The sequence below is a fragment of the Ailuropoda melanoleuca genome, chromosome 7, assembly GCF_002007445.2.
Source record: "Ailuropoda melanoleuca isolate Jingjing chromosome 7, ASM200744v2, whole genome shotgun sequence".
NCBI lineage: Eukaryota > Metazoa > Chordata > Mammalia > Carnivora > Ursidae > Ailuropoda > Ailuropoda melanoleuca.
The window spans coordinates 25,165,170-25,184,363 of record NC_048224.1 but is presented as its reverse complement, the minus strand read 5'-3'; the positions used below and the strand labels follow the sequence as shown (position 1 = coordinate 25,184,363).

General features: G+C 40.2%; 1 protein-coding gene across 1 annotated transcript in view; it reads right to left on the bottom strand.

Moving 5' to 3' along the window:
- The window catches only part of LOC100475639 (phospholipid-transporting ATPase FetA), a 121,519-nt gene that overhangs the window by 21,185 nt on the left and 81,140 nt on the right, over window positions 1-19,194 (bottom strand). The window contains exons 12-15 of the mRNA XM_034665560.1: window positions 12,848-13,044; window positions 3,670-3,878; window positions 3,101-3,144; window positions 901-1,062 (exon numbers count right to left, since the gene is read on the bottom strand). Coding sequence (XP_034521451.1) covers window positions 901-1,062; window positions 3,101-3,144; window positions 3,670-3,878; window positions 12,848-13,044 — 612 coding nt within the window. The remainder of the gene's footprint in view (window positions 1-900; window positions 1,063-3,100; window positions 3,145-3,669; window positions 3,879-12,847; window positions 13,045-19,194) is intronic.

Sequence of the window (19,194 nt, the reverse complement as noted above, 5' to 3'; positions counted from 1 at the left end):
AGTAATTTAAGATAATTCATTACATAGCATCTCCTGAGGCTTTCTAGAACCGGGCTCTTATACTGGCACACTCTTGGAACTGGAATCTGGTGAGTGATGAGAGAAAAGTTGGAGAGGTAGGCATGAGGTAGATCCTGCATTACCATCTCATATGCAATAGGGAGTCATAGCAATTTTTTTGCTGGAAGTGATGTAATTAGATCTGTGTCAGAGAAAGTCCTCTGGTAGCAGCATGAAGAACATACTGGAACTAGCAAGATGAGAAGTAGGGAAACCAGTTAGGAGACCATTCAGTAATTCACAAGAGAAATGATGTAGTAACAATAAATATTAAATTAAGGGAATGGTTTGAAAATACAGGGAGCTAGAATAGATACATGACATGAGGGGTGACTGAGGGAAAGAGTTAAGAATAATTTTATATTTCCTAACTGGGGCCCTGGATAGATGATAAGACCATTCACTGAGATAGGATACCTGTCAGGAGGAAGTTTTTAACAGGCTGAACTAGAGATACTTGAAGGACTTACAGGTAGTAATGAAAGCAGACATATATAGTTTTAAAGCTTAGTTAAGAGATCTGAGCTAGTTTCTAATCTCCCCTTCCAGACAAGTAATGTTTGAGAACATTGGACCTGGCTGGGTACAGGAGTGAGGCAGGGTGGGCTTGGAGCTGCAGTATAGCATGATCTGAGAGGCAGCATTCATGGAAAATTCTGAAACTGAAAGCCAAACAATCAGTTAAATAAGGTTGAAAGGCAAATACAGGTACTAGACGAAAGGATGGAAACTGGGGATACCAAGTGAGAGGAAGGGGATTCAGAATGGAGGATAGAGGTGGTAACTGAGGAAATTCCTTGAGATGCTGTGACATAGCTATAGATAGTTTTTATAAAATACCTTTAGTGTTGACCATGGGTGGGAGGGAGCTACAAAGGATTCCTTGGATAGATGGATTTGGAAGTCATCAGTAGGTAGGTGGTAGTTAAAGCCATGTAAATACTTGGAAAATGTCAGCCCCTGTGGCCAAGTTGATGAGAAAAAGCAATTAGACAGGAAGAAAAAACAAGAAAAGAGTTATTTAACAGAAGCCAACGGACAAGAAGATGTGGTCCATATATACAATGGAATATTACTCAGCCATCAAAAAGACCGATTTCTCAACATTTGCTGCAACATGGATGGCACTGGAGGAGATAATGCTAAGTGAAATAAGTCAAGCAGAGAAAGACAATTATCATATGGTTTCTCTCATCTATGGAACATAAGAACTAGGAAGATCAGTAGGAGAAGAAAGGGACAAAGAAAGGGGGTGTAATCAGAAGGGGGAATGAAGCATGAGAGACTATGGACTCTGAGAAACAAACTGAGGGCTTCAGAGGGGAGGGGAGTGGGGGAATGGGAGAGGCTGGTGATGGGTAGTAAGGAGGGCACGTATTGCATGGTGCACTGGATGTTATACACAACTAATGAATCATCGAACTTTACATCAAAAACCAGGGATGTACTGTATGGTGACTAACATAATATAATAAAAAAATATTATTATAAAAACAAAATAAAGTTCTTCCCTGGGGTACCTGGGTGGCTCAGTTGGTCAAGCATCTGCCTTCAGCTCAGGTCATGATTTCAGGGTCCTGGAATCAGCCCTGCGTCGGGCTCCCTGCTCAGCAGGGAGTCTGTTTCTCCTTCTCCCTCCACCCACTTGTGCTCTCTATCTCAAATAAATAAATAAAATCTTAAAAAAAAGTTCTTCCTTTTGTGTGTGTGTGCATGTGTGACCTGATAGCTCATTTGTTTTTACTGCTGCATAATATTCCATTGTATGGGTGTACTAAGTATTTTTTTTTTAAGAAAGGGAAAACTTGAGTTGAGGGGAAAGAATCACATAAGAAGGTAAGTTTCAGATATTAAGAAAGAGAGAACACAGGATTGACTGAAATTCCTGAAGAAGTAGGAAGGATATGGGAAAAAAAGAATTCTTATATTTTGGTGGGATTATAAATTGATGCAATCTATCTAGAGAGCAATATGGCAATATTAAATGTATTAAAAATGTGGCTACCCTTTGACCAGCCAATTTCACTTCTAGGACTTTATTCTAAGGAAATAATTATCAGAAGAAGAGACAAAAATGTATGTACCAGGGTGCTTACCACAATGCTATTTATAATAATAAAAGAAAACAGAATAAAAATAGGGGATTGGTTAAATAAATTAAGGTATACCAATATAACTGGATATGCCACTCATTCAAAATGATGATGTAGACCTAAATTTACTGACACGGAAAGAAGACTACAGTATATGCCAAGTGAATAAAAAGGAGGCTGAAAATAGCATACATGTTATAATGCTTCCTCTTTCCTTCCTTTTCTTTCTTTTCTTCTTTTCTTTCTTCTCCCCTCCCCCTTCCCTCCATCCATCCATTCATATGTCTGTCATCAGATCTCAATGTATATGTGCATGCATATACACACATGAAAAACATCTGGAAGAGTATACCCCCAAATTTTACACTGGTTTTCGACAAGAGATTGAGTGATTTTAACTTTCTTCTTCATACATTTCTGTATTATTTGGACTTTTTTTTATAGTGAGCATAGATTATTTTTTAAACAGAAAGAAACAAGAAAGCTATTTTCATTTTAAAACACAGATTTTTAAAAAAGAATTAATCAACAAATGGGAGTTTGAGCTATAAAATATGAATATTTAAAATGCAAGGAATTCTCGGGACACCTGGGTGGCTCAGTCAGGTAAGCGTCCGCCTTCGGTTCAGGTCATGATCCCAGGGTCCTGGGATTGATTCCTGCATTAGGCTCCTTGCTTAGCGGGGAGCCTGCTTCTCCCTCTGCCCCCTGTTTGTGTTCTCTCTCTCTGACAAATAAATAAAATCTTTTCTTAAAAAAAAACCAAACACAAACCCAAATCCCCTCAAATAAACACAGGCCATTTATATAATGCTTTCTGATATTATGGGGCCAATAAAAGCTTTACTATTTCAGGAGCTAAGGGACTCCCAATTTGTGTCAAAGATGCTGCTATGAGCACAGCCTCAGCTCCCACATGCATTTCACAGGGAGATGCAATCACTCACCTCAGAGACTTCTACCCTCCGTCCTTTCTTGTCATAGACACCACCTGTTGGTAAAGAAACAGAGCAGAGACTTGGCAAGGGTTTTAAAGAAAGGTTTAATTTTTTTTGGTGTTGTGGTAAGATACATATAACATAAAATGTTAACCATTATTTAGTGTACAATTGAATTAATTACATTCCTTTGATGGCTTCTCTCAAGACTGCTTATTGGTCTGAAGGGAAACCAGGAGACTACCAGCTTCAACAACATGCTGGTCTCTCCGTCTGATTTAATGAGAGTGAACTCTCAAGACGTCGGGAATTCCTTGAGGACAGAGATTAAATTTTGTATATCTTGGTATTTCCAATGTCCAACACAATGGATTACCTCTATAAGGTATAAAATAAATGCTTTTTGGTAAACAACTAAATGGAGTAGGGGATCTTTGTCTAGTGAATAGAGAAGGCTGGAGAATAAAGGGTAAATGTGAATTTCAGAGGCATACAGATTTAGAGGGAGATTACTCTTGAAAACAATCTGCAAAGTAGAATTTTCCTAGGACCCAGGGAAAGCAAGAAGGCATGCATACCATAGAATATCCCATTAATAGAACACTTATTGAAAACCATGATGTTCTGAGTCAGGGTTCCTGTTTTGTCAGAGAACACGTATTTGACTTGGCCAAGCTCCTCATTAAGGGTGGTGGTGCGAGCCTGCGCTGGTGTGTTCTTTGGCGCATAAAACATCTTCCGATCCCAATTGATATAGTAACTGTTGCCCCATCTTATTATCTCAACACTATGAAGAAAGCAAGAAAAGAAGGGTCCTGGGTCAGAATAGATCAAATACATTATCCCGGTTTCCTTCTTAACAGTTCTGCGATAGGTCAGGGTGAGCACCTGAAAATCAGAATATCTTCCTTGGGAACCTACCAGGGATTTTGAAGGACCCTTCCCACCAGCCAACACAATGTAATCCTGGTTTTGACCATTATCGTTCAGGGCTTTACCACCTGAGACATACTTGATTAATTTTACTGAGGCATAACCCCCTTTCATTCTTTCTTCTTCCAAAACATACCCAGGAAAAGTAAAATATTTTGAATTTCTGCAGTAATGCAAGGCCTGATAGAATGAAGAACTAATAAAAGGCTGCCTAGGTTTAATCAGAGGATCACTGTGGCTGTCATGTAAATCCACTGGTGAGGAAGAGAGAAACCTGAAACACTCAGAAGCTTCTTTGTTTCAGAAGAAGGGAAGGATGTGTGAAAATCAGAAACAGCTTACAGAAGCTGACCTGATAAATTTCCTGGCCGACCCAATCTGCCTGTGGGTTAGTTTCTCCCTCACCCCCAACCCCAATAGTGTCCTCTTCACTTTGTGTGAATTTTCCCTATGCTTTTGTCACATTCCTCTTCTGTTCCAAATAAGGTACATTATAGATTCTTTACGGTTAGCAAGCATCTTTATTTTAAAACAGTTAAGATTTTTAAGGGGCCTCCTTCCTATCATCATTCATGCTTAATGTGTGTTAGTTTAGGTTGCTTCTAAGAGACAGCTGCACTGAGTAACGTGGATTTTTTTATTTCAGGTGAGGTCGGAGGGCTCTAGCCCACATTATTGACTACTAGACCTCATGCACTGAATCTTGATCCCTCCCTTCCTTTGTCATACTAACCAACATAGCAATTTCTCTAAACCCAAACATTTAGTCATATTATTTCTTCTTTTTTTAATGATTTTTTATTATATTATGTTAATCACCATACAGTACATTTTTTTATTATATTATGTTAATCACCATACAGTACATCCCCGGATTCCGATGTAAAGTTCGATGCTTCATTAGTTGCGTATAACACCCAGTGCACCATGCAATACGTGCCCTCCTTAACACCCATCACCAGTCTATCCCATTCCCCCACCCCCTTCCCTCTGAAGTCTTCAGTTTGTTTCTCATAGTCTCTCATGTTTCATTCCCCCTTCTGATTACCCCCCTTTTCTTTATCCCTTTCTTCCCCTACCGATCATCCTAGTTCTTATGTTCCATAGATGAGAGAAATCATATGATAATTGTCTTTCTCTGCTTGACTTATTTCACTTAGCATTATCTCCTCCAGTGCCGTCCATGTTGCAGCAAATGTTGAGAATTCGTTCTTTCTGATAGCTGAGTAATATTCCATTGTATATATGGACCACAGCTTCTTAATCCAGTCATCTGTTGAAGGGCATCTCGGCTCCTTCCATGATTTGGCTATTGTGGACAATGCAGCTATGAACATTGGGGTGCATATGGCCCTTCTCTTTACTACGTCTGTATCTTTGGGGTAAACACCCAGTAGTGCAATGGCTGGGTCATAGGGTAGTTCAATTTTTAACTTTTTAAGGGACCTCCACACTGTTTTCCAGAGTGGCTGTACCAACTTGCATTCCCACCAACAATGTAGGAGGGATCCCCTTTCTCCACATCCTCTCCAACAATTGTTGTTTCTTGCCTTGTCTATCTTTGCCATTCTAACTGGCGTAAGGTGGTATCTCAGTGTGGTTTTGATTTGAATTTCCCTGATGGCTAATGATTTTGAACATTTTTTCATGTGTCTGTTAGCCATTTGTATGTCTTCATTGGAAAAGTGTCTGTTCATATCTTCTGCCCATTTTATGATTTGTTTATTTGTTTCTCGTGTATTGAGTTTGAGAAGTTCTTTGTAGATCTTGGATACCAGTCCTTTATCTGTGGTGTCCTTTGCAAATATATTCTCCCATTCCGTGGGCTGTCTCTTAGTTTTTTTGACTGTTTCCTTGGCTGTGCAGAAGCTCTTTATCCTGATAAAGTCCCATAAGTTCATTTTATCTTTTATTTCTCTTGCCTTTGGAGATGTGTCGTGAAAAAGGTTGCTCTGGCCGATGTCATAGAAGTTGTTGCCTATGTTCTCCTCTAGAATTTTGATGGATTCCTGTCTCACATTGAGGTCTTTCATCCATTTGGAGTTTATTTTTGTGTATGGTGTGAGAGAGTGGTCAAGTTTCATTCTTTTGCATGTAGCTGTCCAATTTTCCCAGCACCATTTATTGAAGAGACTGTCTTTTTTCCACCGGATGTTTTTTCCTGCTTTATCAAAGATTAGTTGCCCAAAGAGCCGAGGGTCCATTTCTGGGTTCTCTATTCTGTTCCATTGGTCGATGTGTCTGTTTTTGTGCCAGTACCATGCTGTCTTTGTGATCACAGCTTTGTAGTACAGCTCGAAATCCGGCATTGTGATGCCCCCAGCTTTGTTTTTCCTTTTCAACAGTTCCTTGGAGATTCGGGGCCTTTTCTGGTTCCATACAAATTTAAGGACTATTTGTTCCAGTTCTTTGAAAAATGTCCTCGGTATTTTGATCGGGATAGCATTGAAAGTGTAGATTGCTCTGGGTAGTATGGACATTTTAACTATGTTAATTCTTCCAATCCATGAGCATGGAATATTTTTCCATCTTTTTATGTCTTCCTCAATATCTTTCAAAAGTGATCTATAGTTTCTAGCATATAGGTCCTTTACGTCTCTGGTTAAGTTAATTCCAAGGTAACGCATGGTTTTTGGTGTTATTGTAAATGGGATGGATTCCCTAATTTCTCTTTCTTCAGTCTCGTTATTCGTGTATAGAAATGCAACTGATTTCTGGGCATTGATTTTGTATCCTGCCACCTTACTGAATTGTTCTATAACTTCTAATAGTTTGGGAGTGGATTCCTTTGGGTTTTCCATATAGAGTATCATGTCATCTGCAAAGAGAGACAGTTTGACTTCTTCTTTGCCGATTTGGATACCTTTGATCCCTTTTTGTCTTCTGATTGCTGTTGCAAGGACTTCTAGTACTATGTTGAATAATAGTGGCGAGAGTGGGCATCCTTGTCGTGTTCCTGATCTTAAGGGAAAGGCTTCCAGCTTTTCCCCATTGAGAATAATGCTTGCAGTAGGCTTTTCATAGATGGCTTTTATGAGATTGAGAAATGTACCCTCTATTCCTACACTCTGAAGGGTTTTAATCAGGAAAGGATGCTGTATTTTGTCAAATGCTTTTTCTGCATCAATTGAGAGGATCATATGGTTCTTGAGTCTTTTCTTGTTGATATGATGTATCACATTGATTGATTTGCGAGTGTTGAACCATGCTTGCATCCCAGGTATGAATCCCACTTGGTCATGATGGATAATCCTTTTAATGTACTGTTGGATTCTATTAGCAAGGATCTTGTTGAGGATTTTGGCATCCATATTCATTAGAGAAATCGGTCTGTAATTCTCCTTTTTGAGGGGGTCTTTGCCTGGTTTGGGGATCAAGGTAATATTAGCCTCATAGAATGAGTTTGGTAGCTTTCCTTCTGTTTCTATTTTTTGAAATAGCTTTAGGAGAATAGGTATTATTTCTTCTTTGAATGTTTGGTAGAATTCCCCAGGAAAACCGTCTGGGCCTGGAGTTTTATTATTTGGAAGGTTGTTTATCACTGACTCAATTTCTTCATAGTTAATTGGCCTATTTAAGAAATCTATTTCTTCCTGTTTCAGTCTTGGTAGTTTATAGGTTTCCAGGAAGGCCTCCATCTCTTCCAGATTGTTTAGTTTTTTGGCATATAGCTGTTGATAAAAGTTTCTAATAATCCTTGCAATTTCAATGGTGCTGGTCGTGACCTCTCCCTTTTCAGTCATAATTTTAATAATCTCAGTCCTTTCTCTTTGTTTTTGGACAAGTTTTGCCAGTGGTCTATCAATTTTATGGATTCTCTCAAAGAACCAGCTTCTAGTCCTGTTGATCTGCTCTACTGTGGTTCTGGTCTCTAATTCATTGATTTCTGCTCTAATCTTGGTCAACTCCTTCCTTGTCAGTGGGTTAGGCCTGTCCCTCTGTTGCTGTTCCAGTTTCTTGAGGTGAGAATATAGAAACTGCATTTTAGATTTTTCTATTCTTTTGAGTGAGGCTTGGATGGCTATGTATTTCCCCCTTAGGACTGCCTTTGCAGTATCCCATAGGTTTTGGACCGTTGTGTATTCATTCTCGTTGGTCTCCATAAATTGTTTAATTTGTTTTTTGATTTCCTGGTTTATCGAGTCATTCTTGAGCAGGATGGTTCTTAGCCTCCAAGTGTTTGAGTTTCTTCCAGGTTTTTCCTTGTGGTTGAGTTCCAATTTCAGAGCGTTGTGGTCTGAGAATATGCAGGGGATAATTTCAATCTTTTGGTATTGGCTGAGACCTGTTTTGTGTCCCAGAGCATGATCTATTCTTGAGAATGTTCCATGGGCATTTGAATAGAATGAGTATTCTTTGGTTCTGGGGTGTAGTGTTCTATATATATCTATGAGGTCCAACTCGTCGAGTATGGCATTCAAAGCCTTTGATTCTTTGCTTAGTTTTTGCCAGGGTGTTCTGTCTATTTCTGATAGTGGGGTGTTGAGGTCCCCTACTATTACTGTGTTCTTATCTATATGTCTCTTTATTTTGGTTAAGAGTTGGCTTGTGTATCTTGCTGCTCCCCTGTTGGGGGCATATATATTAATAATTGTCATATCCACTTGTTGAATACTTCCTTTAAGAATAATATAGTGCCCTTCTGTATCTCTCTCTATGGCCTCTAGTTTAAAATCCAGTCTATCTGATATGAGAATTGCTACTCCAGCTTTCTTTTGAGGTCCATTTGCGTGGAAGATGGTACTCCATCCCCTTACTCTAAGTCTGAATGCATCTTTGGGTTCAAAATGAGTCTCTTGTAGACAGCAAATGGATGGGTCATGTCTTTTTATCCAATCTGCAACCCTGTGGCGTTTTATGGGAGAGTTTAAGCCATTTAGATTGATAGAGATTATTGACAGATATGATTTTAATGATGCCATTTCTCTTTAAAGTCTTTGTATCGGTTGTGACTTGCTGCTCTGTATCACTCTTGGGGCCTTTTTACCTTTATAGAGCCCCCCTTAATATCTCCTGTAGGGCTGGTTTCGTGGTTACGAAATTGGTTAATGATTGGCGATTTTGGAACGTCTTTATTTCTCCATCAATTCTGAATGACAGCTTTGCTGGATAAAGGATCCTTGGCTGCATGTTTTTCTCTGAAAGAGCTTTAAAAATGCCCCCCCAAGCCTTTCTCTCATTCCAGGTCTCTGTAGACAGGTCTGACGTAATCCTGATACCTTTGCCTTGGTACGTGAGAAATTTCTTTGCCCTGGCCGCTTTCAATACTGTATCCTTGGATCTAATATTTGCGAATTGCACTATGACATGCCGTGGCGTAGGTTTGTCCTGGTTGAGCTTGGATGGGGTCCTCTCTGCCTCTTGGACACGAATGCTTGTTTCCCTTGCTAGATTAGGGAAGTTTTCAGCTACAATTTGTTCAAATATCTCTTCTAGACCTCTGTTTTTCTCCACCCCTTCAGGGATGCCGATGATTCTGACATTGGATCGTTTCATAGAGTCAGTAATCTCCCGTAATCTACATTCGTGGGCGTGGATTTTTTTAAGACCAGCTTCTATTTTCGTTTTTTCTTCTACTAACCCATCCTCCAATTCGCTAACGCGTTCCTCTGCCTCGGTGACCCTGGCCGTCAGAGCCTCTAGTTTTGACTGTATTTGGCCCACTGAGTTTTTAATTTCTGTCAGATTCGCTCTCATTTCTGCCCTTAGGGATTCTATATTCTCAGCAACGCTTTCTCTGATGCTTTTTTCAAGTTTACTCATCATCTTGACCATTGTTGCTCTGAATTCCATTTCTGATAATTGGGATACATCCATATGTATTAATTCTGTGGCCGAGGCCAATTCTGTGGCAGAGGCCACAGACTCATTATCTTTTCTTTGCTGGGGGGGACTTCTCCTTCTCGTCATTCTGATGAAGAGAGATTGCAGGGTTGTCCAGAGCCCAAGTGTTGACTGGGACCCAGGCCGTGCGCCCTTGTTTTATAGAGATCTTAGGGATGTGGGCTTCTTCCTTAAAGAGTTTATTTATTTATTTGAGAGAGAGAGAGACAGTCAGCAAGAAAGGGAACCCAAGCAGAGGAGTGGGAGAGGAAGAAGCAGGTTCCCGGTGGAGAAGCCCGATGAAGGACTCCTTACGGAGCGTTGTGATCACACCCTAATCCGAAGACAGGTGCTTGGTGACTGCGCCACTCAGGCGCTCCGGGTTGTGGGCTTCTTGATTTTTCAGCCTGCCTTCTGGGGGAGGGGCCTGCCTGCAGGTACTCAGAAAACCCTGTTTGGGTAGAGTCTCTGTGTCCCTTGCGAGGGGGGATGGGGATGGGCACCCTGTGAGCCGGTATTTCCGGGCTTTTGTTCTCTGGCGGCTTTCCCTGGCGGTTTGCTATGCCTCTTCTGAGAGAGCAGCAGCGGCTGAAATTCAGCCTCTGTCTCAGAACAGAGGGATCGCGGATCGTTCTCCACTGATGTTCTGGCCACTTTAACTCTGTTTCTGTTGGTGCTGCTCAACCCTGCAGCATCCCGGGCTGTGCGCCCCACACCCGGCGTCCCAGCCCTCACTTCCAGGGCCGGCACGTCTCTGTCCTTTGTGTTTCCAACCCCACCAGCCGCCAGTCGCCCCGCGCAGGCTCCCGGAGCTCCCCGTCTCAGTCTGGTGTCTCGCGGGTGCTGACCACGAGTCCGCCTGCTCCCCCGTGCAGGTGGCCCTCCAGCCGCCAGCCGCCCCGCGGACGCTCCCGGAGCTCCCGGTCTCAGCCTCGATCCAGTGAGCACACCGGAGCTCCGGAGCTCCGTGAGATGCTTGGTGGTGCACGCTCCCGGCTCACGGACTCAGTCTGCCGTTTCCAGAGTGCGGGTCCGCGGTCCGCCCGCTCCCCGGTGCAGGTGGCCCGCCAGCCGCCCTGCGCGCGCTCCTGGAGTTCGCGTTCTAAGTCTGTTGTCTCGCGGGTGCCGTCCGCGAGTCTGCCTGCTTCCCCGTGCAGGTGGCCCGCCAATCCTGCGTGCGCTCCCGGAGCTCCCGTTCTCAGTCTGCTGTCTCAAGCGTGCGGTCCGCGGTCTGTCCGCTCCCCCGTGCAGGTGGCTACCGCTTCCCGGCGCCCTGACACGGCGGCTCCCTCCCCCTTCTGTTTAGCTTCCGATATCTGTGCGCGGTTTCACGGCTCCCCGCTTCGTACCTCGATACTCAGCGCTGGAGATGTTCATTTGTAGAGATCCAGATGTATCTTCCTGCGTCTCAGGCTGATTCCGTGGATGTTCCTGCTGGTCTGGTACCTATCCAGCTCAACTCAGGGGACCAGCTGAAAAAGGGGTCCCCTACTCCTCCGCCATCTTAACCTCTCTCCTAGTCATATTATTTCTATCCTTAGAGAGGTCTTTCCTGCTTTTAGGATAAAATCCAAACTGCTTGGCTTGGCATTTAAGGCCCTCCTGGATCTGATACCAAATTACCATCCAACACTTTACCCTAGGATACTCACTGTTCTCTGACCAGATCAAGCTTTTAAAAAAGACCAAACCTTCATACACTCTCTCTGTTTGCAATATTGTTTTGCTATCTTGTACTTGGTGAATTCTACTCTTTTCTCAAATGCCAGTTTGATTATTATTTTTTCTTAAAAATACCCAAGGCTCTCCAGGTAGAATCAGCTCATTCCTTTTCTAGTCTCCTATAGCATTCCCATATATAGTCCTATTACATCATTTTCCATATTGCACATAATTATTTTAGTATCTGTTTCCATATTATAAGCTTATCTAGAGAAACAGCTGTCTTGTTATTCATGTTCTTATTTCTAGCACCTAATATAGTGCTTGGCACATAGTAGGTGCTCAATAAATATTAAATTAATAAGATAATTTAGTCACTTAGGGTGCTTTTCAGGTTGGAATGTCACAGTGCAGGGTTTAGGAAACTTGGGAAGAAGGATGCGAAAATGTGTCTGGGTGTGCATGTGTGAAAGGGAATGTTGAAAACAGAAAAAGGAGAGCAGAGAAAAGATTAATTTTATCTATTTCAAGTTTTTATCCAAGCAAAGGAGGAAGAAATATCCTTTTCTTCACCAACTTTTAGAAACCAGAACTTACGTCATAATTATACCTATCTACCATTTATTTGCCTCATTGTTTCTATGGGAAAACAAATTGTGAGTTCTGATTAACTGATTGACAAATGAATGTTTGGAACCTATCTCATTGATTAACTAGGGGCTGCCTGGCTAGTACTTCAGCATCACCAAATTTGTGTGCATTTCTTCTAATTATTGAATATGTTTATATGTCTTATTTAGTCATTTACATTATAAGCTATTTGAGGGTAGGGATTATTTTCTTTTTGTATAACTCACATAGTATCTAGCACAGTATTCTGGATATGGAAAGCACTTACACAATCTCTAGACATTTTTTTTTTAACACTTGGACAAGAAGTTTGGCAGTTTCTTATCTTTTTTTAAGATTTATTTCTTTATTTGAGAGAGAGAGAGTGCAAGAGCAAGCAAAAGCAGGAGGGACGGGCGGGGGGGAGGGAGAGAATCCCAAGTGTACTCTGTGCTGTGTACGGAGCTGGATGCAGGGCTCCATCTCATGACCCTGAGATCATGACCTGAGCTGAAACCAAGAGTCCGACGCTTAACTGACTATGCCACCCAGGAACCCTATCTGTAGACATCTCTCAGAGTGTTTTGTACACTGGACACTGTGGGAAGTAAAGAGTTAAAGAGCACACAATCTATGCTTTCTAAACATTTACACTCTATTTGGGGAGTTAAGCAGAAAGTATAAAGTCATTTCCTCCCCTTATAACACAAAATGGTCAAAAAAGCCTACCTGACATAAAGGGAAATGGGCACCATAGTGTTGAGAATAATGAAGTAGGACCAGAAAATGAGGACGGCAGAGACAACTGATGAAGACACATGTTCTTTCCATGGCAGAAAATCCTGGAAGTAGTAGCCTTTCTTGTTCTCCCAAATGCCATGCCCAATTGCTAGGATAAAACACATGCTGCCTAAAAACAGGAAAATCTGAAAATCAAAAAAGAATTAAATTAACATTTCACCCAAGGCATGTGCTGCTTCAGATCTACTTTTTGGAGACTTATCTCTCAACAAACTTCTCTCTGTTTTTGGAGGTCAGGGGGGCCCTATAGTTCATAGGCTCTAAACAGTACTACATAGGACAGGGGGGAAAAAAAAAGCCTAGCAGGAGCCATCCTTGGGGTTTTTGAAGGGAAATAAAAGTAACTAAACTATATTAAGTACTAATTAAGTATTGGGAACTGTGCTAAGTACTTTACCTATATTATTTAACTTAATATTTATAAAACCTCTTTTAGTAATAGATGAGGAACTTGTTATTAAGAGTAGAAAAGTATTTTGCTTCAAGTCACTTAGGTACTAACTAGCACAGAGCCCAATGTGGGGCTTGATCTCACGACCCTGAGATCATGATCTGAGCCAAAACCAAGAGTCAGCTGCTTAACTGACTGTACCACCCAAGTGCCCCTAAAGATGATCCTTCTTACCTAAGATTATGATTCCAGATAATCTCAACCTGCCATCAGGTTGAGAGGAAAGGGCATAGAGGGACAAGGAAGCAAAAAAGGCAAATTTGAGAATGATGTTTAGAAAAGAAGTTTGGGAAGAGGAGATAATCTTTCTGAACTCATTTTACAAGGCCAGCATTACCCTGGTACCAAAGCCAGACAAGGACACTACAAGAAAAGAAAGCAATAAGCCAATATCCTTGATGAATATAGATGCAAAACTAGCAAATCAAATTCAACAACACATTAAAAGGATCATACACCATGATCATTGGGATTTAGACATTAATGAAAGAAAGTGAAGACACAAATAAATGGAAAGATATTCTATGTTTATGGACTGGAACAGTAAACATTGTTAAATGTCTATACTGCCCAAAGCTATCTATAGATCCAATGTAATTCCTGTCAAGATTACAATGGCATTTTTTTTTGCAGAAATAGACAAAATAATCCTAAAATTTCTATGAAACCCTGAAAAACCCTGAATAGCCAAAGTAATCTTGATAAAGAAAACAAAGCCAGATGCATCACATGTCCTCATTTCAAGCTATATTATGAAGCCATACTAATCAAACCAGTATTGGGGTGCCTCGGTGGCTCAGTTGATTAAGCAGCTGCCTTTGTGTCCTGGGATCAAGCCCCACATTGGGCTCCTTGCTCAGTGGGGAGCCTGCTTCTCCCCTGCCTGTCACTCCCCCTGCTTGCACTTGCCCTCTCCCTTTCTCTCTCTCTCTGTGTCAAATAAAATCTTAAAACAAAAAACAACAGTACGATACTGGCATAAACACAGACATATACACCAGTGGAACAGAATCAAGATTCCAGAAATAAACCCATGCACATATAGTCAACTGATACTGGACAAAGGAGGCAAGAACACTCAATGGAGAAAAGACAGACTCTTCAGTAAATGGTGCTAGAAAAACTAGATAATCATATGCAAAAGAATGAAACTGGATCCCTATCTTATACCTCTCATAAAAATTTACTCAAAATGGATTAAAGACTTAAATGTAAGACCTGAAACCATAAAACTCCTAGGAAAAAAACAGAGAAAAAGCTCTTTGACATCTGGCAATGATCTTATGGATGTGACAACCAAAAAGCACAAACAACAAAAGCAAAAATAAACAAGTGGGATTACATCAAATTAAAGGCTTCTGCACAACAAAAGAAATGATTGAAAAATAAAAAGTCAATCTATGAAGTGGGAGAAGGTATTTCCAAACCATATATCTGATAAGAGGTTAATATCCAAAATACATATATGCAACTCAATAGCAAATAGCAAAAAAGCAAATAATTAAAAAATGGGCAAAGGACCTAAATAGATAATAGTTTTTTTTAACTAAAATTTTTTTTTAAAAAAAAGATTTTATTTATTTATTTATTTGTGTGTGTGTGAGAGAGAGAGAGAGAGAGCACACACAAGAGTGGAGGGCAGAGCAGAGGGAGAGAGAGAAGCAGACTTCCTACTGAGCAGAGAGCCGGACATGTGCGCCATCCCAGGACCCTGAGATCATGACCTGAGCTGAAGGTACCCCCTTAACCAACTGAGCCATCCAGGCACCCTGGTAATAGGTTTTAAATATTTACTTCATATTTAGATTTCAAATGCCCAAAAGGTACGTGAAAAGCTACTCAACATCACTAATTATCAGGGAAATGCAAATCAAAACCACAGTGAGATGTCACCTTAGAAAGGCTATAGTCAAAGAATGCTAGAATGGCTGTAATAAAAAAAAAAGAGAGAGAGAGATAACAAGTACTAGGGAGGATGTACACTGTTGGTGGGAATATAAATTGGTATAGCCACTACGAAAAGAGTACGGATGCTCCTGAGAAAATAAAAACTAGAAATACCATATGATCTAGTAATTCTGCTTCTGAGTATATATCTGAAGGAAATTAAATCACTATCTTGAGGAGTAATCTGCACCCCCATTGTCACTGCACCATTATTTACAACAGCTAAGACATGGAAATCAACTGTCTACTGACAGATGAATGGATAAAGAAAATGTGTTACACACACACACACACCCCGGAATATTAGCCATAAAAAAGAAGAAAATTCTGCTATTTGTGACAACATGGATGAAACTTGATGGCATTGTGCTAAGTGAAATAAGTCAGAGAAAGACAAATACTCTGATATTCTATATGTGGAATCTAAAACAAAAACAAAGCCTCATAAAAACAGACAGCAGATTGGTGGTTGCCAGGGCCAAGCGTAGGTGAGGAGGAGTGGGGTGAAGGTAGGTGGTCAAAGAGTACAAAGCTCCAGTTATAAGATAATTAAATTCTGGAGATGTAATGAACAGCATGGTGACTATGCCTAACAATCCTGTATTGAATACTTGAAAGTTGCTGAGAGAGTAGATCTTAAAAGTTCGTACCACCGAACTAACAAACAAAAGAATTATAACTCTGTGAGGTGATGGATACTTTAAACCTATACAATGTTATATGCCAATTATATCTTAAAAATGAAAAAATATTGAACATTTTTACACGAATGGAATCACTTGGTATATGCTCTTTTTTGGACGGGCTTCTTTTGCTCAGCATAATTATTTTGGGATTCATTTATATTTTTACATCTACTGATGGTTCATTTATTTTTATTGCTGAGTAGTATACTTCTATTGTATGGTTACTGCACAATTTGTTTACTAATTTGTTGGACATTTGAGTTTTTCCAGTTTATGGCTATTGCAAACAGCTGTACTAAACACATGTGTACAAGATTTTGCATGGATATATGCTTTCATTTTATTAGTAAATATCTAGAAGTGGAATTGCTGTATCCTACAGTAAATTTATATTTAGCTTTTCAGGAAAATGCCAAGTGCTTTCCAAAGTGGTTGTACAATTTTATGTTCCACTTACACTATATGCCCACATACCTCTAGAACAGACAGATATGATGTTACTGTTGAACCACTTCTAAGTCTACTCAATGGTCTCCACACCTGTGCCCTTTGTCACAAGGTGTGACTCAAAGCAACACATCCCCACTGCTAGACGATTGGAGTTCTTATCTTTGAAAAGTGTTTGTTTTTGATGGGAAAGTCTTTGAAGACAAGAGTATAAAAGGCAGGAGGAGTAGGTCTGAGACCATTCTCAAAAAATGAGATTTTAAAAAACTTTTTATTATGAAAAATTCAAACACATATTAAGTTATGTAAGTAGTATAATGAATCCGTGTACCCATCACTCAGTTTCAACAACTATCAATTCATGGCCAGTTTTATTTCATCTATGCCCCTCTTCCCCTTTAAAGCAAATTTCTCATATTATATAATTTTATCTGTAAACTGTTCAATATATACCTTTAAAGGATATTAAACATATAGCCACAATACCTTTATCACTTAAAAAATTAAAAATAAATCCTTAGTATCATTCCATATTTGAGATTTGAGTGTTGAGTGAGTAACGGGATGGGGGAGAACAAAACGGAGGAGGATTGAGAAAAAACAGTAAAAACTGCTTTTATTTCTAGCCAAATGAGGATTCATACTGAGTAGTTCAGCTCTTTGTGATGGTCTCTCTGGGGCCATAAAACCCTTTCTTCTCAATCTTATTTCTATTTCTTTATCCTTCTCTTCAATGAGTTATGTGAAAGCAAGGCTATCCTCATTATTCAGATCAAACCTTAATGATGAATTCTATTGGTCCTACCTTCCTTTTTGGATAGTCTATGTGACCAGCACTAAATTTGGGTCTGTATTCTACCCGCCACTTCTCCAGGCCCTATTTTATCAGCTCCAGTGGGAAAAAATGGGGAAGGTAAAATGATTAGAATAAATTATTATTTATGAATAGAAATTTATTTATAATTTATTTATTTGTTATAAATCTTTATTTCAAAGCTGTGGGAAAATATTACAGGGGGACCGTCAACCTGCTCCATCTCTGTTGCCTGGATAACTGAGAATTACCCATGATTTCCAGTGAAGTGTCCTGCCTCTACTGTTAGACTATAAGTCCCCCAGGACCAGATCTTTCTGCTCAGATTAAGCCATAAGAAAGGAAAATTACCTCTATCAGACCAAATCCCATAGGGCAGGGCTTCCCCCTCAGTGTGAGGCCTGCAGGGGCAGGACACAGTCTGTTCTTTCCTCATTCCCAGAACATTTCCTGCCATCCCAAGGCTTTCTAAGCCCTTGCAGATGTTCTATGTCTTTTATTGTTACGGAGTTTATTAGTACACAGTCTTTAAAGCTTCATCTTGCTTCTTTTCTAAGTAAGAAACAAATAAGAAATTGGTTGTGACTATAGGGGAGCCTGGGTGGCACAGCGGTTGGGGGTCTGCCTTCGGCTCAGGGCGTGATCCCGGCGTTGTGGGATCGAGCTCCACATCAGGCTCCTCTGCTGTGAGCCTGCTTCTTCCTCTCCCACTCCCCCTGCTTGTGTTCCCCCTCTCGCTGGGTGTCTCTATCTCTGTCAAATAAATAAATAAAATCTTAAAAAAAAAAAAAGAAAGAAATTGGTTCTGACTATAAACTCCCAGATTGCTTGTTTATTATCACAGCCAGTCAGACTCAAGAAGAGCAGACAGCCTTCCATTTCGCAAAAAGTGGTACCAGTAAACACTCAAAGAGATACTCAATTTTGTCACTGTTGACAAAACTAACAGAGAACTACTAAGGCCATCACTGTCACAAGGGAGCTCCCAGGCTTCATAAGCAGACTGTAAAAAGAAAGTACTCCTTGGTCCTCTGACCTTCACATCTGTGCTTTTCATTGTTCCTTACCCCAAAACTATATCCTGGATTTCAAGCACCACTCAAATTTCAAACACTCTGCTTCTTTGTCCAACAGACACACTCTTACTTAATAGAATAGGGTTCAGAAAGCATTGTCACTGAGAGTTCTGGTCACTGGGGAGAGAGAGAGGATTAAACTGTAGCTCAGTTGTGGGCTCGTCAGGAAGAAGCTTTGCTAACCACGCTTCTTGTATCTGCCAGATTTCCCCCTAAGAAACATTTCCAAAAATGCAGAAAAATGAAGTGTTTAAACCAGGAAAGATTTGTGCTGCAGCTTCAAGAAATGAGAGTGCATTGGGATAGGCCTGTGATGAGTATTAAAGAGGGCACATATTGCATGGTGCACTGGGTGTTATACGCAAATAATGATTCATGGAACATTGCATCAAAAACTGGGGATGTACTGTATGGTGACTAATATAACAAAATAAAAATTATAAAAAAAAAGAAATGAGAGTGCATTACATCTAACTACATTAACAATGTCCTGGTAAAAAATACCATATAAACATAACTACAGCACTGATAAGAACCTAGCTAATTCAAGAACATTTCCTCATTTAAGAACAATTCAAAAGATATTTCTTGAGCATTATTTTGTGCAAGGCACTTCCAAGAATATAGAGATGAATATGATCTAATTTCTACCTTAGAAGTTCATAATTTGATAGCTCAGATATTCATTCATTTTTTTCACTAACTCAACAAATAATAGTAAAGCTCTGTCATGTGTCAGGCATAGTTCTAGGGATTGAAGATAAAGTGGTTAAAAAAACCAATTTAACTAGTGCTAAGTGCTGTGATGAAAATAAAACAGCTTAACAGAATAAAGAAGGTCTTGGTGGGGGTGG